At 45.5% G+C, this 19,784-nt stretch overlaps 1 protein-coding gene across 1 annotated transcript in view; it reads right to left on the bottom strand.

The window, feature by feature from the left end:
* Positions 1-10,399: 10,399 nt before the first annotated feature.
* The window catches only part of LOC144781862 (myb-related transcription factor, partner of profilin-like), a 256,283-nt gene continuing 246,898 nt past the window's right edge, over positions 10,400-19,784 (bottom strand). Inside the window, exon 3 of the mRNA XM_078660904.1 lies at positions 10,400-11,442. Coding sequence (XP_078517030.1) covers positions 10,664-11,442 — 779 coding nt within the window. The 3' untranslated portion in view covers positions 10,400-10,663. The remainder of the gene's footprint in view (positions 11,443-19,784) is intronic.

Below are 19,784 nucleotides of genomic sequence, written 5' to 3'. Positions count from 1 at the left end.
TACTGTTGCACCTTCCTGGAGTTAGAATAGTAATTGGTACTCTTGCACTATCCAACACTTTCCCTACTGTTGCACCTTCCTGGAATTAGAATAGTAATTGGTACCCTTACACTATCCAACACTTTCCCTACTGTTGCACCTTCCTGGAGTTAGAATATTAACTGGTACCCTTACACAATCTAACACTTTCCCTACTGTGGCACCTTCCTGGAGTTAGAATAGTAATTGGTACTCTTGCACTATCCAACACTTTCCCTACTGTTGCACCTTTCTGGAGTTAGAATAGTAATTGGTACTCTTGCACTATCCAACACTTTCCCTACTGTTGCACCTTCCTGGAGTTAGAATAGTAATTGGTAACCTTGCACTATCCTACACTTTCCCTACTGTTGCACCTTCCTGGAATTAGAATAGTAATTGGTACCCTTACACTATCCAACACTTTCCCTACTGTTGCACCTTCCTGGAGTTAGAATAGTAATTGGTACCCTTACACTATCCAACACTTTCCCTACTGCTGCACCTTCCTGGAGTTAGAATATTAACTGGTACCCTTACACAATCTAACACTTTTCCTACTGTTGCACCTTCCTGGAGTTAGAATAGTAATTGGTACTCTTGCACTATCCAACACTTTCCCTACTGTTGCACCTTCCTGGAGTTAGAATAGTAATTGGTAACCTTGCACTATCCAACACTTTCCCTACTGTTGCACCTTCCTGGAGTTAGAATAGTAATTGGTACCCTTACACTATCCAACACTTTCCCTACTGTTGCACCTTCCTGGAGTTAGAATATTAATTGGTACCCTTACACAATCCAAGACTTTCCCTACTGTTGCACCTTCATGGAGTTAGAATAGTAATTGGTACTCTTGCACTATCCAAGACTTTCCCTACTGTTGCATCTTCCTGGAGTTAGAATAGTAATTGATACCCTTGCCCTATCCAACACTTTCCCTACTGTTGCACCTTCCTGGAGTTAGAATAGTAATTGGTACCCTTGTACTATCCAACACTTTCCCTACTGTTGCACCTTCCTGGAGTTAGAATAGTAATTGGTATCCTTCCACTATCCAACACTTTCCCTACTGTTGCACCTTCCTGGAGTTTGAATAGTAATTGGTACTCTTGCACTATCCAACACTTTCCCTACTGTTGCACCTTCCTGGAGTTAGAATAGTAATTGGTACCCTTACACAATCCAACACTTTCCCTACTGTTGCACCTTCCTGGAGTTAGAATAGTAATTGGTACACTTACACTATCCAACACTTTCCATACTGTTGTACCTTCCTGGAGTTTGAATAGTAATTGGTACTCTTGCACTATCCAACACTTTCCCTACTGTTGCACCTTCCTAGAGTTAGAATAGTAAATTGTACCTGTATATTGTCCCTTACTTTCCCTGCTGGTTTAACTTTCTGGAGATAGTATGGAATAACTCTCAGCAACACTATCCCTTACTTACCCTAATATTGTACATGTTATAAGTTATAATACAAAAGTCTTGCACTATGTTTGGCTTTATACTGTTGCATTTTGATCTGTTTTACCTTATTATTGTAGTCTTTTTTCGTTTTTCAGAAGATTGTGTTTTTGGAAGTGCTTTTCGTTTGGTTTCTTTTGTTGGGTAGTTGAGATTCTGGAAAGATTGAAAAAAAAGAATATGTAATAGCATGTTTACAATGTTTAAAAAAGTTTTCATGATTTTATTCTTGTGCACTATCGATCATTTTGCCTAATGCTGCAGTGTAATTTTTAGGTTTGTAAATTACAGCTCTTCATTATCTATCATTTTCTTCTTTGATGCACATTTCAAAACTTGCAATATTTATAAATTGCTCCTTGATTAGTTTTAAATTGAAACATTTTCGAATTATTTACCTTTTTTTAGGTGATATTGCCTTTTGAGGAAATGTTTTCTTTGGATTTGCTTCCCTTTGCTTTCCTTTGGAAGATTAATCAGAATCTGTAAATTTTGGAAAGAATAAATTTAGTTTAAAATATGTAAATCGTTTCAATTTTTTTTTGAATGTATTTAACTACATTTCCTATGCTTTTTTATAGATTTTCAAATATTAGGAGGTACATTAGAATTTTAAACACCTACACTATCTCTCACTTTCATAAATTCAGAATTTTACAAGTGTTACAATAGTAAATTATACCCCCACACTATATTTCTTACTTTCCTTACTGCTGCACCATCTTGAAGTTTAGATATACATTATACCTCTCTATTATCCTAACTTTTCTCTACTAAAGCATCTTCGTGAAGTTAACATAGAAATTTACAACCCCAACATTATCACACGTTTTCTCGACTGTTGCACCTTCCTGAAATTAGAATTATAAATTACATTTTTAATTTAACTTACTCTTTCTGACTGCTACATATTATTTCTACACTATTTCAAAATTAAAATTTTGTTACACATTGTTGGAGGATAGGATTTACAATACTAAATGGTACCTCTACAGTATCCTACAGTTTCCCTATTGTTCCCTTTTCCTGGATTTAGATTATTAAATGGTACTTCTACATTTTCACACACCTTTACTACTGCTACAATATGCTGGATTTAGAACGGAAAATACTTTCTCGAAAATTTTGAAAAAAATGTACCTTTTGAAATATCGTCCTTTGTTTTTTCCGATTAAGGAAGTTCCTTTTTTTATTTATTTTCTTATCTGTGTGGAAATGGTAATACATTTCTTTATATCAGAAAATGCTCTTTACGTTTTAAGACTTTGCGAAAATGTAGTAATTATTTTACAAAAGTACCTGTAAGATACTGTTGATATGGAGTTTTGCTCCTTTGCGAAAACGCTGGTTTTATGGTGTGTTTCGCTTTGTTAGATCAAATTCGTTTGCTGTCAAAAAATTATAATTGACATTTGTTTATTTAAAAATGGAAGTACATTTATTATCTTTTATTAAATATTTTTTACATACTTTTTTAATAATTAAAAAAAGTATTACGCTCTGATCTTTGTCATTTACCGAACTTGTGTTCATTAATTTGCAAATAAAATTATTCTTGCCCTTTAAATATCTTTTTTATGCTTTAATTTATTTACAAACTTACCTGTATGTGTCAAAATATTGTTTTCGAAATAGTCCGAGTCGTCGCTGTTTCAAGAGGTCAGAGGGTCAGGTTTTGGCGTCTGCTCTCTCTGGGAGTTGATAATCAACTGGTTTGAAAATGGTGTCTTGCTCGTATTTATATGTTTCTGTTAGTATGTTCTTTATTTTAGAGAAAAACTGCGTTTTAAATCGCTTTTTGATACTATTTTTTTACGGTGGAAACATGTAATTTAAATTAATCGATTTAATAAGTGTAGTTTTAACTTTCTAAAACCGTTTTGGCATCCATTTTGTTATCAGTGTTTTGATTTTACGTTCATGGAAAGAGTTGTAGGACTATTTTTTTATTTACACTATTCAAATTGGCTGGTATATGTTTGTAAATAGGTGCTTTATTCGTAGTGGTATTATCTTTACTCGTTTATTTTTTTTAATGTAATTTTTAAGTCGTGCTTTCTTTTTTTTTTTAAAACATCTTTTAATATTTGAGTACTTTTTTTAATACTCGAGTATTAATTTCAATACTCGAGTATTAATTTAATAAATTAGCCCATTTTTTCTAAAAATTCACGTGCAGTTTCTGTCCACATTTTAATACACTTCCCCACCCTAAACCCCTATTTTCCCTGCATCCCGTGCCAGATTTTATTTGACAAAATTAAAAATATATATATTTTTTTTATGCGTTGTAAAGGTATGCGTGATATGTGTTTTTGTTGTAATGGTATTTTTCCTATGTTTATACTATTTCGCGTTGTAAAGGTATGCGTTGTAAAGTCATGCGTTGTAAAGGTACTTGCGTTGAAAAAAATGCGTTGTAAAAACATGCGTTGTAATAGTATGCGTCGTAATGTCATACATCCGGTGCAGACAGGTGCCAACGTGCTGGCCCTAGCTGTGCATAATGACAAGTCTAAGGTGTGCCCTGCATTGTGGATCAGTGTGGTGACAACCGTGGTCAGCCTAATGTCAGACATGTCATATGTCAACATGGACACTGTATGTTGAGCACTCATGGCATGTGAGTCGGAGTCCAAGACAGGAAGGAGCACATAGTACAGGGAGTGGATGGTGTTGCATATGCTGAAGTCGATGGTGTTGGTGATGCAAACAAGCCCACAATGGTCCGTGCATGTAAGGGGTAGCTAACTGTGGTTTTGGGTCAGCTCATGACAGGAAATAGCATGTGTTGTGCGTTGCTGCAGGCTTGCCTAATGCAGCAGCACAGAATGTCAAGTGTGTGTTGTGTGTTCTCATGCATCCTACATAGCTAATGCTAATGACAGTGCATTAGGTGGATCAGTGTCAGTGGCAGCCGGGAGAAGAGCCACTCATGCAACTGAGCTGCACACCAAAATGATGTTGGATGGTGGATGGAGTCACAGCAGAGAGCCAATATCAGTTGCAAACATGCACTAAAGCATTCTGCAGCAACACATGGCCAACCTGACAGACAACATGACATAAATGCCAACACACAAATCCATCCACATCAACAACACCTCCAGCACAACCAATGACGAATTCCTCTTTCCCTCATATGTTACAGGGGACCAAGGATATGCACTTGGACCATGGATGATGACACCTGTACGAAACCCCACCTCCCAAGGCCAGAGGCAGTACAATGTGGCACACAGACGCACACGGTCCATTGTGGAGCGGACATTTGGTGTATTAAAGTCAAGGTTTTGGTGTTTGGATATCACAGGTGGCAGCCTACTGTACAGGTCAGAAATGGTGAATAAAATCATCCTGGCATGTTGTGTGTTGCACAACATATGTGTCCGTACTAAAGCCCCATGGATCCAAGTGCCAGAACCACCTGATGAAGATGAGGTTGAAGAAGAGGCTGGTGCTGTACACCCCACACCTAATGCTGCAGGACTTACATGGAGGAACCGTATCATTAACAATTTCATCGACTGAGTCAGTCACATTGTGACGGTCAGCCTCTGATGCATGTCAGAGCCAAATGGCCACACACGTGGTGTGTGTCAAATACAATGTCATAAACACATACCATGTCTACGTGTCACTGTCTGCAATGGGCACTGTGCTCATAAAACAGTTACGTGGCTCAACATGTGGTAAGAGAAAACACTACTCCATTGACGTTGGGCATGTGTCCACAGTACAGAAATGCTCTGCAGTGTGTAAAATGTATGACACCATATTCTTCATGGTGCTACGTAGGCTAGACTATGTCAAAAGGTTGTGTCACCTGAGTTTAATACAAGCAAACTAGGGTGTTGTTTGTGACGAGGATGAGATTTATAATCTGTTGACATTGCCCCAATCAAGGTATATTGGAGTGTGTACGTTGTGTGTATTTTCTAAATAAGGATTTTGTGAAATGGTGTAAAGGATGCCAATAGTGCATGCAACCTCCCAATATACAATGGTGCATATCATCCAGACACTTGTCAAAAACAGGTCTGTCTTAGCGGCAGGAAACTGTCTCTAAAGATGTGAAAATGGGCTTGCTAATCTGCGTATTACAATTCCTATAGAAGCCTGCGCCAGATGTGCAGGATATCTAACCTGGGCCCATATTTGAAATATATCCTGCATATTAGCAAGCACATTGTTGCTGTATAATTGGCAATTAATAGCTGCACAGATGGCCATACTGTCAATGAGGTTCTTGAACATATGCCTCAAAGATGTATTTGTGTAATCGGGTAAGAGGTGCAAAGAGGGCATGTAATGTCTGGAAATAGGGAAATGGGGCATGAAATGTGGCACTATATGAAATTGGGGCTTCAAGTTGGGGTGCAAAGATGGAAATGGGGTGTGAAATGTGGCACTGTATGAAATTGGAGCGTCAAGTTGGGATGCAAAGATGGAAATGGGGCGTGAAATGTGGCACTATATGAAATTGGGGCGTCAAGTTGGGGTGCAAAGATGGAAATGGGGCGTGAAATGTGGCACTATATGAAATTGGGGCGTCAAGTTGGTGTGCAAAGATGGAAATGGGGTGTGAAATGTGGCACTATATGAAATTGGGGCGTCAAGTTGGGGTGCAAAGATGGAAATGGGGCGTGAAATGTGACACTGTATGAAGTTGGGCATCAAGTTGGGAGGCTAAGATGGAAAGTTGCGTGAAATGTTGGCCATTACAAAATATAGGGGACAAATTGGAGAAAATGGGAAATGTGGTGTCTAATGGGGTTACAACATTTATCTGTCTGTCAGAAGACATCAGCCTGGAAGCCAGTACCACATACAGATCAATAAGGCCAACCATAACTATGCTGACCAGCTACTTGCCAAAACCAATGGACCACCACCACCACCGACACACGGAAAACAGCTACATCTCAAAAAGGACACCATGCATGGGTGAAGACACCTCCTACAGCTGGACAGAAAAGTATATGAGGATACACACTGACACCTGGCACATTCATAGCTACCAGTGAGACACATCTGCCATTGCATATGAACCACTAAATAACATCAACATCTGAGAATACACATGCAGGTACACACACACCTGGAAGTGTACAGAAAGTGATGGCCCTATGTCATGTGTCCCCCATGGGTGAGTGGCACATGTAACAAGAAGAAATCATTACGGATGGCCCACTTGTGAGCAATGCCAACATGGCGTGACCTGTGTGGTGGCTAAGCTAGCAAATAGTGCAGACGTGCTTGGGTACGGTGCTGCCGGGAGCTACCTTTCTAAGTGGACATACATTCGTTGTATGCTGACCTGCTGCCCATCTTGGTGAGTGGCGGCACAACTACACACCTGCTGCAGCCCTGAGCCCAATTCAATGGCAATTAAAGGCATGCTCATTGCACCTCTGAGCCACGGACTCATGAACAGATGTGAGTCGCAGGCCATGTGAGGCCACGGATATGCTCCTCCCCCCAGGCTGTGGCAAGTGGTGCAGTTACCAGTATGGTGCCACTGGGAGGAGGACTAGGGACACAATGTACAGGGGATTGCAAAGTTTGCCCTGGACATCTGATCCACAGGACTGGACCATTGTAGCAACTTGGACCCTGATACCAACCCTCGGTGTGCCTCTGTGGTCCTGCACAATGACGCATAATCACGGGAGGATGACCCAGAGGGTCACACACTACATCCTGTGACGGACCACTACGCTCACAGATTTGTGAAAAAGAGCCCTAGATGGACTACAGCGTACTCAAAGAGTCCTGCTGCCAAACGTGTGCTTGGTGAAAGTGGGGACGCAGACATAGGATAAACTGGTGCCGAGTCACGATGACTCACAGTGCATCTGAACATCCCGAGGGCCTTCCCCACACCCCACACCCCACCCACCCCTGACCTCTCCTGAACTTAGACTGTCTGATCCTGGCCACTCTGGATCTAGTGGTCAGCACAGGGAGACAACTGAAGGTCCGTTGTGATCCTGCATGCTGGAGTGGTGCCTCTGCTGGCCCAGCCGCATTACACAGTCTCTGGATAGTCCCACTACTACTACTACTCTGCTCCCCTATGCTGTGTGGACTAGCTATGTCTGCGTCCATGTCCCAGCACTCACCAACTGCTGTGCCTTAGGCATGGGTGCACAAGTGTGACGGTGAGTCCTCGATGCCTGAGGAACCCTGATAGGTTTGTCAACAGACACTCAGTACCTGTGCCATACTGAAACTACACAACAAGTTACTTGTAATGGACACTTTGCCAGCCAACCCTACTCGCATTGCAGATGCGGAGCACAGTGTTGCGCACACAGACGGGAGCAGTTGCATGTTCATCCTGACATAGTAGTGCAGGCAAGGCCTCCACCCCTGTGATACTGAGGTAAGCGGACAGGACAAACCGCACAAATGGACCACGCAGAGCTGCGCTTTAGCAAACAACATTTCATTCTCCAGCTGGACACTGTCCACCAAGTCGCAAAAATGTTGTCACGCCTGCAATGTAGCTCTACAGTTGCCCTACACTTCAGCCTGCGCTCCATGCACTGACCTCCCCTCTGTCCTGCAGGTGCAATTCAACTTCGATGCCAATGCAAACCACAATGAATTTTGGCTCTGGCAAGCAGGAAGCAGCTTCAGTACCATTTGAAAAGCTGGGTGAGTCACTACAGCGAGTATGCTCTTCCTCAATGTAAAAAATTGTTACGGTGGCTATAGACCTCACACATCTACGTGCAGATCATCACCAACTGGTAGATTGCACCATTCACGCAGAAGCTGACATTGCTGAAATTGCCATGCATGTTGCAGCTGCAGACCTACATATATTAAACTTACTCAACCATGTTGAGTTGCTGGAAGACAGAGTCGACGATGCCGAAGGGCGGACACAATGCTACAATGTATGCATGGTGGACTAGGAAGAAGGCCAGGAGGGTTAAGATCCGGATGTGTACACTGCGACTTGGCCCAAATAGATGCTACCAGAAGGCACTCTCTCATCATGCGTCATAGTGGAACGGGGAAACAGGGTTCCTACAAGACCATTGGCAACAGGTTTGAAGCCACCTACATTCTAGATCAACATCCTCAAATACAGGGTCAGGGATGCCTTAATGCAATAAACTTCAAAACTACAAGACATCCAGGTTGTCAATCATTCTAAATTTTCATCCAGGACTACACGTCACCGGTCACTAAACACAGATACACATTCATGACAGTCAAGAATCGTCTTAGGCAAGACAAGCTTCTGGACCCTATCCTGTTCCCAGCATGTCTACGTGTAGCAGCAAAGGGAAATACTCACTTTGTTCAAAATTCCATGACAGGCTTCAGAATGGATGGACTCATACGCCTCTGCAAACACTGACACTATGCCCACTAATCCGCTACAGCATTTGCACAATGCATCCTCCCGCACAACCAATGGTGGTCAAACACGGCGGCAATCTTACACTTCACAATCTGCATGACCGGCATTGAGCCAAGCGCTGATTTAATGTTGCAAGGTACTCAAGGCCACAGCGGACATCACAGGATCTCAACTGGACCGCCTGGCTCTACCATGAGCCAACAGGACAAGATCAGACACAGTCATTCATCCAAAGACTCACAGGCATCTCAATACTCTCACTAACTGCCCAATGTCACTCCACAAATGTGCAGCTCCATCGCCTAAAAAGCAGCACTTGTGTGCCACTTGGGTCACACACCCTTGGGAACTACAGGGACCAGCAGTCATGGCATGCCTATCCTGAACTGTCTTGTGTCACAGTCCCTGTGAACTGCCAGATACTTGCTTTTTGGCTGTGTCACGATCACTGACTCCATGACGACCCAGAGGGCCCTCTCACTCCCAAGCTGTGCTCCCACACGTTTCACCTATGTCGGTATGTATCTTCAGGCTGGGATGTAGCACCGTGCGGCGCATGCCCACTTGCAACTGTCTGTCAGCTGTGAACTCCACAAGAACCAATCAAGACACTTGCATATCCTTGGTCCATAATGTGGTGTGTTGCACACACACCTCTGTCATTGTGTGAATGTTGCCTTTGTACAAGGTTTGGTTGATTGACTGTTGCAAATTTGCCCTATTGTAATCACTTATGCTTTTGGAACTGTTTGTATTGCCATCTAACATCTGTAGAAGGTCAACTTTCAAACTTTCAGTGCCATGGTAGGCAACACTGCGACCACATTTAATTGTTGCAACGTATACATGCACATGTGCTCTCTAATTGATTACACTCTTCACCTACTATGACCTCCCTCAAAAGGGGCACATGGAAAGTGCGGGGCATACACACTCCATCATGTGGTTAGTAATTTTTCTCCTATCTCAAACAACACCATAGAGAGCCAGCGCAGCTACAGGAAATTCATGTGTCTAAAACCTGAAATGCCACATCTACATCGTCGTTGGCTGTGACAGTGGGATGCCATGGGATACTCAGTGTATGCAGGAGTGGAACAAATAGGGGTCAGACTGGGGGTACCCTTTAAATTCTTGGACATCAAAATAGAGATCAAACACTGGTATGTAGCAGTGCATGGCATACTAGACATCAGGCCAGTAGTACTTGCCTCGCTGTATGCAAACATGGAACAGAGGGCGTTGTCCTATCACATTTTGCTAATACTAGCTCAATGGCATGCCGGATACATTACCTTGCCTGATGGGCTATTGACATCGTGACCTTGTTATACCATTGCATTGGTGCAATGGTGGCAACACATGTCTACACATATCAACCTATTTTTCACCATCTCCGGATCTGTTTAGACATGTACACTGCTCGTATTTACATTGGTGTACCTTCTGGATGTATCAGTCCTCAGACCCTATTTGCCAAGTTTGTACCTTGACATCATTTGACAAAAGCACATATGTGTGATTCAAGTATTATTTATTTACAAATTTGGTGAGCATATAGGACAAGTGCAGAGGGTGCCCGTTGGAGGGCCAGATAGAGATCATTGATGTTAACAGGGCCATGGGAAGAGTCATAGTTCAGTCCACAGGCTGGTTGAAGTGGCAAGGAATGGGGTGATATGGCAGTCCAAGGAGGTTCCAAGGGACAGGGGAAGTAAGTGCAAGAAGTGCATGTGTGGCACAATACTGAGCACAGCAAGACACAAGAAACTGGGGCTTTGGTACAGAGGGATGCTACCGCTTCCTCCTCTGCAGAAATGCGCTGTCATCCTCATCTCCATCGCCTTGTGTGTCATGTGCCTCACAGGTTTCAGTTGGTGTTGTGGGTGCAGCCCTGTGAGGCACTGACACACCAGGTGTTGGAGATAAGGATTTGGAGGCCGCAGCAGCATCCATCTGCTTCAAACCCTGTGGCAGCAAGGAGGCAACACGCAGGTGCAGGGCATTATAGATCCCAGCAACCTGGCGCATGTGGGCAGCCCTGGCAGCCAAATCTTGGGCCTGCATCTGCTCCATGCTCTCCATGATCAGGTGGATTTTGGCCAGATCCTGGCTGACACTGCTGGAGCCACCCTGAGCAGACAGTGACTGTTGCCTCTCGATCATGACTCCAGCAATGTCAGCCATGGACCGCTGGAGAGCATTGAAGGGGCTGTGGGTGTCTGTGAGTGTCTGCATGCAGTCCCTAATGGGACTGAGACACCCACGTAGGCCCGCAATTTGGTCTGCCATTTGCTGAAACCCCACCTGGAGCTCGATGATCCGCAGTTGGTAGGCGCGGGTGGTGGGATCTGACTCCTGGGAACTAGCTGGGGCGGTAGGTGCCTGCTGCTCGTTGGTGTGAGCAGGGGGTGGGGTTTGCAGAGGGCTGCTGGGTTGCCCGGCACCGGAGGCTGGCGAGTTGAGGTCGTGGAGCAGGAGTTGCAGGGTGTCGATGTTCATGTTCGCATATGCGTCGGAGTCATCAGCGGGTTCTAGGCCAGGATGCTGTTCAGGAGGTGCTGTCTCGCCCTCTGAAATGTGATATGGGAGAGAAATAACATCAGTGTTTGTCATCAACAATCATGCAGTAGCTCATTTAACTTTCAGGCAGCAGGACAATGTCAGATCCTACTGATTTGTAAGGGAGGACATATATTTTGCCAAATGGTGACAAATGTGATGTTTTTGCGTATGTGACGTTGTATTGGTACATGATGGTCTCACAGTGCCCTACTTTGGTGGCGAGACGCTGCAAAGCTATAAAGAAAAGTGGGGCCATATTCGATTTGAGATCAGACGGGTCTTTGATCCCGTATATAAATATCTTCTCCTGGCCTCCGGTTTCCATCGTGGTACATTATTTCAAGAACAAGAATCCATCCAGAACAAGACATCAGTTACTATCATAGAACCACCTGTGTACACCATCAACACATTTATTTGAGAATTGCACATTATGCCTTTCCCTTTACATCAATAGATCATCACCCTTTAATATCGATATTCGAGTCTCTGATGAATTATGTGCTTTTATGTCTGATTTCTCCTCATTTTGAGCCACTTTCTTCTTGCCAAAGACGGGTCACCTGATGAAGGCTTCCCATGCCGAAACGCGCGTAGTGTCACCCACCGCTTTGCTTGTGTGCTACCTACCACGTTGCCTCCATCGCTCTCTGTTAATTGCTCGTCCATGTGCTGGCTATGTAAATTTTAAATTTGTTTGTCAATACCACTGAAAATATCAATGTGATTATCAAACACTACGAAATGTATCCACAAAATGTTTACTTATAATTTTTTCAAAATGTTTATAAATTGAAGATAAAAATACCAAAAAAAAGGAAAACAATGTGTATAAAAAATATATATATGTGATAAATAAAATATATCAGAACAGATCTAAATATCTGGTGTTTTAGTATCAAAGATAGTGGGCTAGTCAAATAATAACATTTACCCTTTCACCTTTTCGTTTTCTGGTTTTCCACTAGCTATAGACCTTTCCAAAAAGCTCACAGTGCCCTACTTGCATGAGGACATTGCTAAATGGCTCTGCTTCAGCACAAGGAAACGGCCACTTGAGTGGAGATTATGTTAACACCATGCTTGATGATATGCCCTGTGATGTTAATTGACACTGGCAATCGGGCGTCATTTGTGAGCCTTCGTCACATATGCTCATCCTTCCCCACGATACTGTTCCTATCCTCCCCTCCTCCCTAGTGGTTGGCTCCTCTTTGTTCCGCTTTTGATTCATGCTGTAGAGCTAATGGATTACAGACTGCCATATCAACGCACCACCCACGTCCTTAGTAGGGACAGAGTCATGGAATGCTGATACGTGTCCTGGTGTCATAGGGCCTTTCTGCCTGCCTATCAACCATTCTGACTCCAGGATTCCACTATGGGAGTTTCTATGCATCCAGCTAGCCGCTATTACTATGATATGGTTGCTTGCATTACGTCATGGCATCCTACATGTCTCCTAAGGCCCACAGTGTCAGACATTAAGGGGCAAATTTACGATAACTGGTGCAGCCCTGCATGTCAGCAGGGATGCCACAGTTATTGTGCACAACGCCTCAGCCAGCATGGATGTGCCGCATATACAATGCGGCGCAACATGTGCCGCAAACAGAAACGATGTGTGAGCCATCTCTGCTGTAAATGTATAGCATTGCTGGAGTGGGTTTGCAAGTGCAACGCAGCCCTTGATCCTGGGAGGCCTTTTTTTCCAATGCTGCATCAATCCTTACGCCTGCTCCAAGCAAGCGCAGGGATCTGACGCAGCATGGGACCAAAAGTGAGTGACTGGAATCTAGCAGATTTAAATCAGCCACTTTTATGAGGCGTTCCACCGCCGGAACACCACCTCCTGTGCATGAATGCCTCCTTCTGGCCCCGGGCTTTGGGACTTTACATATCTCACTGATGCATGACCTTGTGGATACCCCCCTGCATTGCGCATCCTTTGCGCCGCCGCTGCCTCACAAAAAGGGACGCAATTGTGGACTTAAACAGGTGCAAGGGACGTGTAAATCAGCCCCATGATGTATGTTTGTTGGAGTTAAGATCTCCCCTAATGTGTGTTGCCTTTCAACAACTGCATGCTGCTGTTTCATGTAAAACGCAATGCATTAAATGTACATGAAAAATAAAAAATATAAACAGTAACATATATTAAAATGGTCTTAAAGTGATTCCAATAACGTCCAGGCATACTTTTAAACATCACCATGATGAAACACCACTGTAGCATACAGTTTCACCATTGGGCCCTTTGTGACCTATCAGCGTGCATTTTTTTTTCGCATTTCCAAAAACGGCCGCATTCACATATCATTTTTAATATGTAAACCTTTGCGGCCTGTTTTCCTCGCTATAGCTATATTTTGTCCGCTAACACACAGGAAGTGATGTATTACTGATTCCTGTCACAGGGGTGTGGTATTGACTTTCACTTTCCCTTTTCAGCACATTGCTTGTGAATGTGCTGAGAGGAGGAGGTGTATAGTGGTTGCTGGTGTTGGTTTTGGAGAGTGGTGCTGTGTGCTGTCAGAAGTGTCTGTTTGGTCTGTTTTTATTGTTTTCTATTGTTTGTGTGTCTACTGTCCTCAGTTTTGTGGTGTTTGTGTGGGGTTAGTGAGTTAGTAATTTAGAGTAAGTAAAGTGGGTTATTATTTATTAGTCGTAAGTGGGTTACAGGGGGCAGGGAGATGCCGGGTGTGGGAATGTCAGGGAGGATGAGTGAGGGGGCATTGGGGAGGTTCCTGTGGCTGGTAAAGTTTTACCTGCCATTGATGTTGCAGGCTGGGGGACAGATCCTGCAGGGGTACAGTGTGTCGCTGAGGAAGGTGCACTGGGAGCGTGTGAGGGTCCAGATGGAGCGATACTTCGGAGTTGCCTGCAACGTGCGCCAGTGGAAGCACCGCTGGCAAGACATGCTGGCGCGTGAGGCGGACCTGCTGCATTACACCGGAGTGATGCCTGGTCTACAGGGTGGTAAGTACTAAACCCATTATTTTACATGACAAAACGTAGGTATGTTAGTAAGTAACGTGTGTGAAAAGTGTATATGACATCTACATACTGTTTCATAACTGTGATACTGTGACAACGTGTTACAGACAATGTCATTAGCCAAAAGAAATTGCGCATGATTTACATTACTTAGGATTGGAAGGACTACCTCTTCCAAACACATTGTGTGCAACAGTAGAGTAGGTGTGTGAGTAGTCAATCCAAATATCCCTTATTGTATAGCACCATCAAGTGCCAGTTGGAGTGAGTAGTCACGTTGTAATTGAGGTGTGAACACATATTTGCGCTGTGAAGACTACATATGGGAAGGAGGTCTCCCGTGTGACGCTCAGCAGTAAGGGTGGCAAGGCACAGAGGGTCTTTGCATGCATAAGTCCATCAAGGGTGTAGTGAGTCGAAGAGATGTGGGAAAAGACTGTGTGCAGGATGCCATGTGTGTGTTCAGTAATGGTAACTGTGCAGATCGGAGCAGAGCCATTGTGTGTGTGACCTATGTGCAGGACAGAACACAGTGTGACAAACGCTCAAGTCCATGAGAAGCAGGACTGTACCTACACAGCCCCTGTACATGGGTCATGTGCAGTAATAACTGTGTAAATATAAGCCCTGGGAAAACCCAGGACTACTAGGGGCACAACAAATGGGCCGTGGGCCTTATATGCAATAAACACAAGTTGAATCTGCAAATGTACTACTGCATGAGCAAGTGACATTTATTTCAAATGCCTCTTGTATTTTTAAGAAAACATAAGTAACATGTGAATGTGTTTTTTACATTCATACATACACAGGTTTCTGTGTATAACTAACAATGTTCAATAACCACATAGTTAGAATACCAATAGTAACCACTTGAAAATTGTACATGAAAGAAATGTATTAATGAAAACAATGTTAAGGTTGATGTCCAAAATCCCAATGCATTTCGGGTTCAAATTGAACCCTTCGTCAGGGGATGAATTGAAAAAATGAATGGTCAATCTTGAGATGACAGCGTCCTGTGTTGAGGTCTCTACGTGATAACGAGGAGAGTGCGCCTGAAGCGCCGATTTTCAAATATGTATATCCTTCCTAAGAGTAACTATCAGTATAGGTCCAAAATGTCGCCCGATATTTGATTGTGAGGACTGGCCCCGTGAGCCCATAAGGAGAGATCTGCAATTGCCGACGCCGTCACACTAGTTCCGAGGTTAGAAGCGAGTCCGTATGCTCAGACGTGAGTCCCATGCTCTCCACACCACTGGAGTCAAGCTATCCAGGCTGATAGCCAAAAACCGGTCCTTGGATGCTTGATTACGGTCCAGGAAAGACATGGCTTGGCAGTTCGGGCTGGACTGTTCCCATGAGGCACAGGGTCAAGGCTGATTTGCATAATGGCCATGTCTGACCTGGGGTGGTGTGGAGTGCAAAAAAACGATGGATTAAGGCCCAGATCTCTGTACTGGGGTGAATGTATGACATTGTTCTGCATTCTGTCCATCAATTGTTGTTTTTGCATTTGTCACCCCGAGTGGGATGGGTATGCTCAGACGTGAGTCCCATGCTCTCCACACCACTGGAGTCAAGCTATCCAGGCTGATGAAGGCTGATAGCCAGAAACTGGTCCTTGGATGCTTGATTCCGGTCCAGGAAAGACATGGCTTGGCAGTTCGGGCTGGACTGTTCCCATGAGGCACAGGGTCAAGGCTGATTTGCATAATGGCCATGTCTGACCTGGGGTGGTGTGGAGTGCAAAAAAACGATGGATTAAGGCCCTGATCTCTGTACTGGGGTGAATGTATGACATTGTTCTGCATTCTGTCCATCAATTGTTGTTTTTGCATGTATATGTTGAACAGCGTCGGGCTGAGGGAGGATCCTTGAGGGACGCCGCAGATGATCTTGGAGGCCTCGGACCGGAACGGGGGGAGGCGGACTCTCTGAGTTCTGCCAGAGAGGAAGGAGGTGCTCCAGTCCAGGGCTTTCTCCCGGATCCCTGCGTCTTGGAGTCGCATGCGTAGTGTGTGGTGGCAGACGGTGTCTAAGGCGGCGGAGAGATCCAGGAGGATGAGGGCTGCCGTCTCGCCTTTGTCTAGAAGGATCCTGATGTCGTCTGTGGCAGCAATGAGTGCGGTCTCCGTGCTGTGGTTGCTGCGGAATCTTGATTGGGAGGGGTCCAGGATATTGTTTCTTCGAGGTAACGGGTGAGCTGGGTGTTAACTATCTTCTCGATGACCTTTGTTGGGAATGGAAGCAGGGAGATGGTCCGGAAGTTCTTGAGGTCGCTTGGATCCGCCTTGGGTTTCTTCAGTAGGGCGTTGATCTCTGTGTGCTTCCAGTTCTCAGGGAAAGTGGCGGTCTCGAAGGAAAGGTTGATGATTTTGTGCAGGTGGGGTGCGATGGAGTTGCTGGCTTTGTTGAAGACGTGGTGCGGGAGAGGGTCGTACGGGGATCTGGAGTGGATTGTGCCCATGGTCTTGATGGTGTCCTCGATGCTCACGTTGGCTCAGGTTGTCCGGGTGTTGTGGGCGGTGGGGTGCAGTGGGTCCGGTGCGGGGAGGTCTGCAGCAGTCATCCGGGGTTTGAAACTGTCATGGATTTCGGTGATTTTTCGGTGAAAGAAGGTGGCGAGGGAGTCGCACAGGGCTTGCGATGGTGGGATGTCGTTGGCACTGGAGCTGGGGTTGGAGAGTTCCTTCACGATTGTGAAGAGCTCCTTGCTGTTGTGTGCGTTGTTGTCAAGGCGGTCTGTGAAGGAGGTCCTTTTGGCAGTCCTGATGAGGTGGTGGTGGTTGCGGATGGCGTCTTTGTGGGCAGCGTGGCTGTCTGGTGTCTTGTGGTTGTGCCACATATTCTCCAATTTACGGCAGGTGCGTTTAGAGTCGAGGAATTCCGGGGTGAACCAGCTGACTCTTTTGCTGGTGTCTCTGTTGGTGGGTTTTTTCAGCGGGGCTACGGTGTTAGCGCAGTCGTCCATCCAGCGTTCGAGGGTGAGTGCTCCCTCATCTGGGTTGGTGGGGTTAATCGGAGGATTGAGTGCGAGGCTTGTCTGTAGTTGTTCTTCGGTGACTTTGCCCCAGCAGCGGCGGGGGGTCTGTAGGGTGCGGTGGTGTGTGATGGGTTTTCGGAAGGAGAAGTGGATGCAGTGGTGGTCAGTCCAGGTGAGTTCTGAGGCATGGCTGAAGGTGACGTGGGGGCTTGAGGAGAAGATGGCATCTAGCGTGTAGCCGGCGATGTGGGTCGGCGTTGTGACGAGCTGTTTCAGTCCGAGGTTGGCAGGGTTGTAGATCAGGGTGGAGGAGTTGTTGTCATTGTTGTTCTCCAGGTGATAGTTCAGGTCTCCGAGGAGGATGTAGTCGGTGGAAGTCAGCACGTGCGAGCGGATGAGGTAGGCGATGGAGTCGCAGAATTGAGGCCGGGGTCCAGGCGGTCTGTAGACGAGGGTGCCTTCTAGGGTGGTCTTGGGGTCCGTGTGGATCTGGAAGTGCATGTGTTCGGCGGTGCTGAGGGTGTCGTTGGTGTTTGTTGAGATCCTGAGGGTGTTTTTGTGGACGATGGCGATTCCTCCTCCGGCCTTGTTGGTGCAGTCTCTGCGGGTGATCTTGTACCCATCTGGGATGGCTATGGCGATGCCTGGCGAGGAGGCTTCGTTCATCCAGGTCTCGGTGAGGAAGGCGACATCCGGTTATGCGGTGTCGAGTAGGTCCCAGAGTTCGACGGCCTGTTTGTGTGCGGAGCAGGTGTTGATCAGGATGCATTTAATCTGGATGGGTTCTGTCGTGGCAGGCGTCTTGGCGCTTTTGAGGCAGGAGAAGCTGCAGTTCCGGCAGGTGAAGGGGCGGCCTTGCAGCAGGTGTGGGTCCTTCCTGGGTTGAGAGCGATGAGGATTCTGGCGTCGTAACGGAGGTGGTCTTCATGGCTCGTGTGGGGGCCAGGGGTTCTGGCGCTGGGTGTGGTCCAGGCGAGGACAGGCGCAGACGGGCTTGCCTAAGGCGCACCAGCGGCCGCCCGCTGCGCGCGGCCCCCATATATGGGGAGGTGGGGAGGGAGGAGCAGCTGGGAGGCGGGAGGCAAGGGATGGGTGGGGCGAATGGGCGTGGAGGGGGCGGGGCTGCAGGGTATTGGTATTTGAAATTGCCATGTTGTGGTGTCATGAATGTCATTACCGAATGGTACACGTGGTTGTTTGGCCATATGGGTGTGTACCGCATGTCACTCTGCCACAATGTGCAGATGTATTTGGTGAATCTGATTTGTCTGCAAATTGGTATTTGGATGTGGGGCAACGTATATCATTCTCAGTTGTGCCTTTGGCCATCAAGAGACAATGATACAGCTTTAAATCCCTGCGCATGACATATAGCACAGATTCTAGCTAGCTAGTCAATGATATAAAAATTATGCAGGCAATACACTCCTTGATTTTCACACTTGGTGAGTAGCACTGCATGGTCAATAAGGCACACTACCATGCTGTGTGTATCGTCCAATGTGCGTGCAGTGGCTGTTGCATTGTGCACCAGGAAGCAGTGCGGTTCACGCCATGTAAGCGTAGACATGTTGGCACAGTGAAATCCAAAGATATGCTGCATTGCAGCTTCACAGTGGTGGCAGTGTGTGGCTCAAAGTGACAAGTGGAAACGTAATGTTGCCAACACATTAAATGGATGTGTATGTCATTTGCAGTTGCATATTAGTGCACTGCAGTGTTTTGCTCGGGCTGTGTCTGTGGTGACGATCCATGCTTGTCTCTGGATCATGTCTACAGACTCCCGGTCACAATTGGTGGCATCACACAACAAGCATCTGTGTGCATATTCACAAGCCACTTGTCGCCAGGTTATTGGCACTTTTCTGCCAATAACGGGGCGATATCTGCATTGCCCTATTACCAAGTCAGCGTTAAGTCAATTAACGTGGCTGAAAGAAACGTTAATGCCTTAACACTACCTTGGTAACAGGGCCCCTTTCACAATGTAACTCATTGTAATGAACTCATCGTGAAAGGGGCCATGCAGTGGGTGTTGCGGTGGAAGTTCCACCGCAACACACATTCACTTCGACGCTGCCACCTATTATCAAGCTTGGCGATAATAGGTGGCAGTGCAGAATTTAAGAGCAGGTCAGACCTGTTATTAAGGTGGCAAAACAAGGAGAAATGCTTAATTTCTCCTAGTTGTACCTTTTCCCATGTGTGCTGCCTTGTGCAGCACACATGGAAGTAGCAAAATGGCATGGTTTCTTTATGTACAGGAAGGTGTCCCTTCCTGTACCTAATTAAACATCTTTTATGAAATGCCAATTTGTAACTTACATGTGTGCTGCATAAAGCAGGACACATGTAAGTTACAAA

The sequence above is a fragment of the Lissotriton helveticus genome, chromosome 9, assembly GCF_964261635.1.
Source record: "Lissotriton helveticus chromosome 9, aLisHel1.1, whole genome shotgun sequence".
Lineage (NCBI taxonomy): Eukaryota > Metazoa > Chordata > Amphibia > Caudata > Salamandridae > Lissotriton > Lissotriton helveticus.
This window is presented reverse-complemented; position numbering and strand designations above follow the sequence as displayed.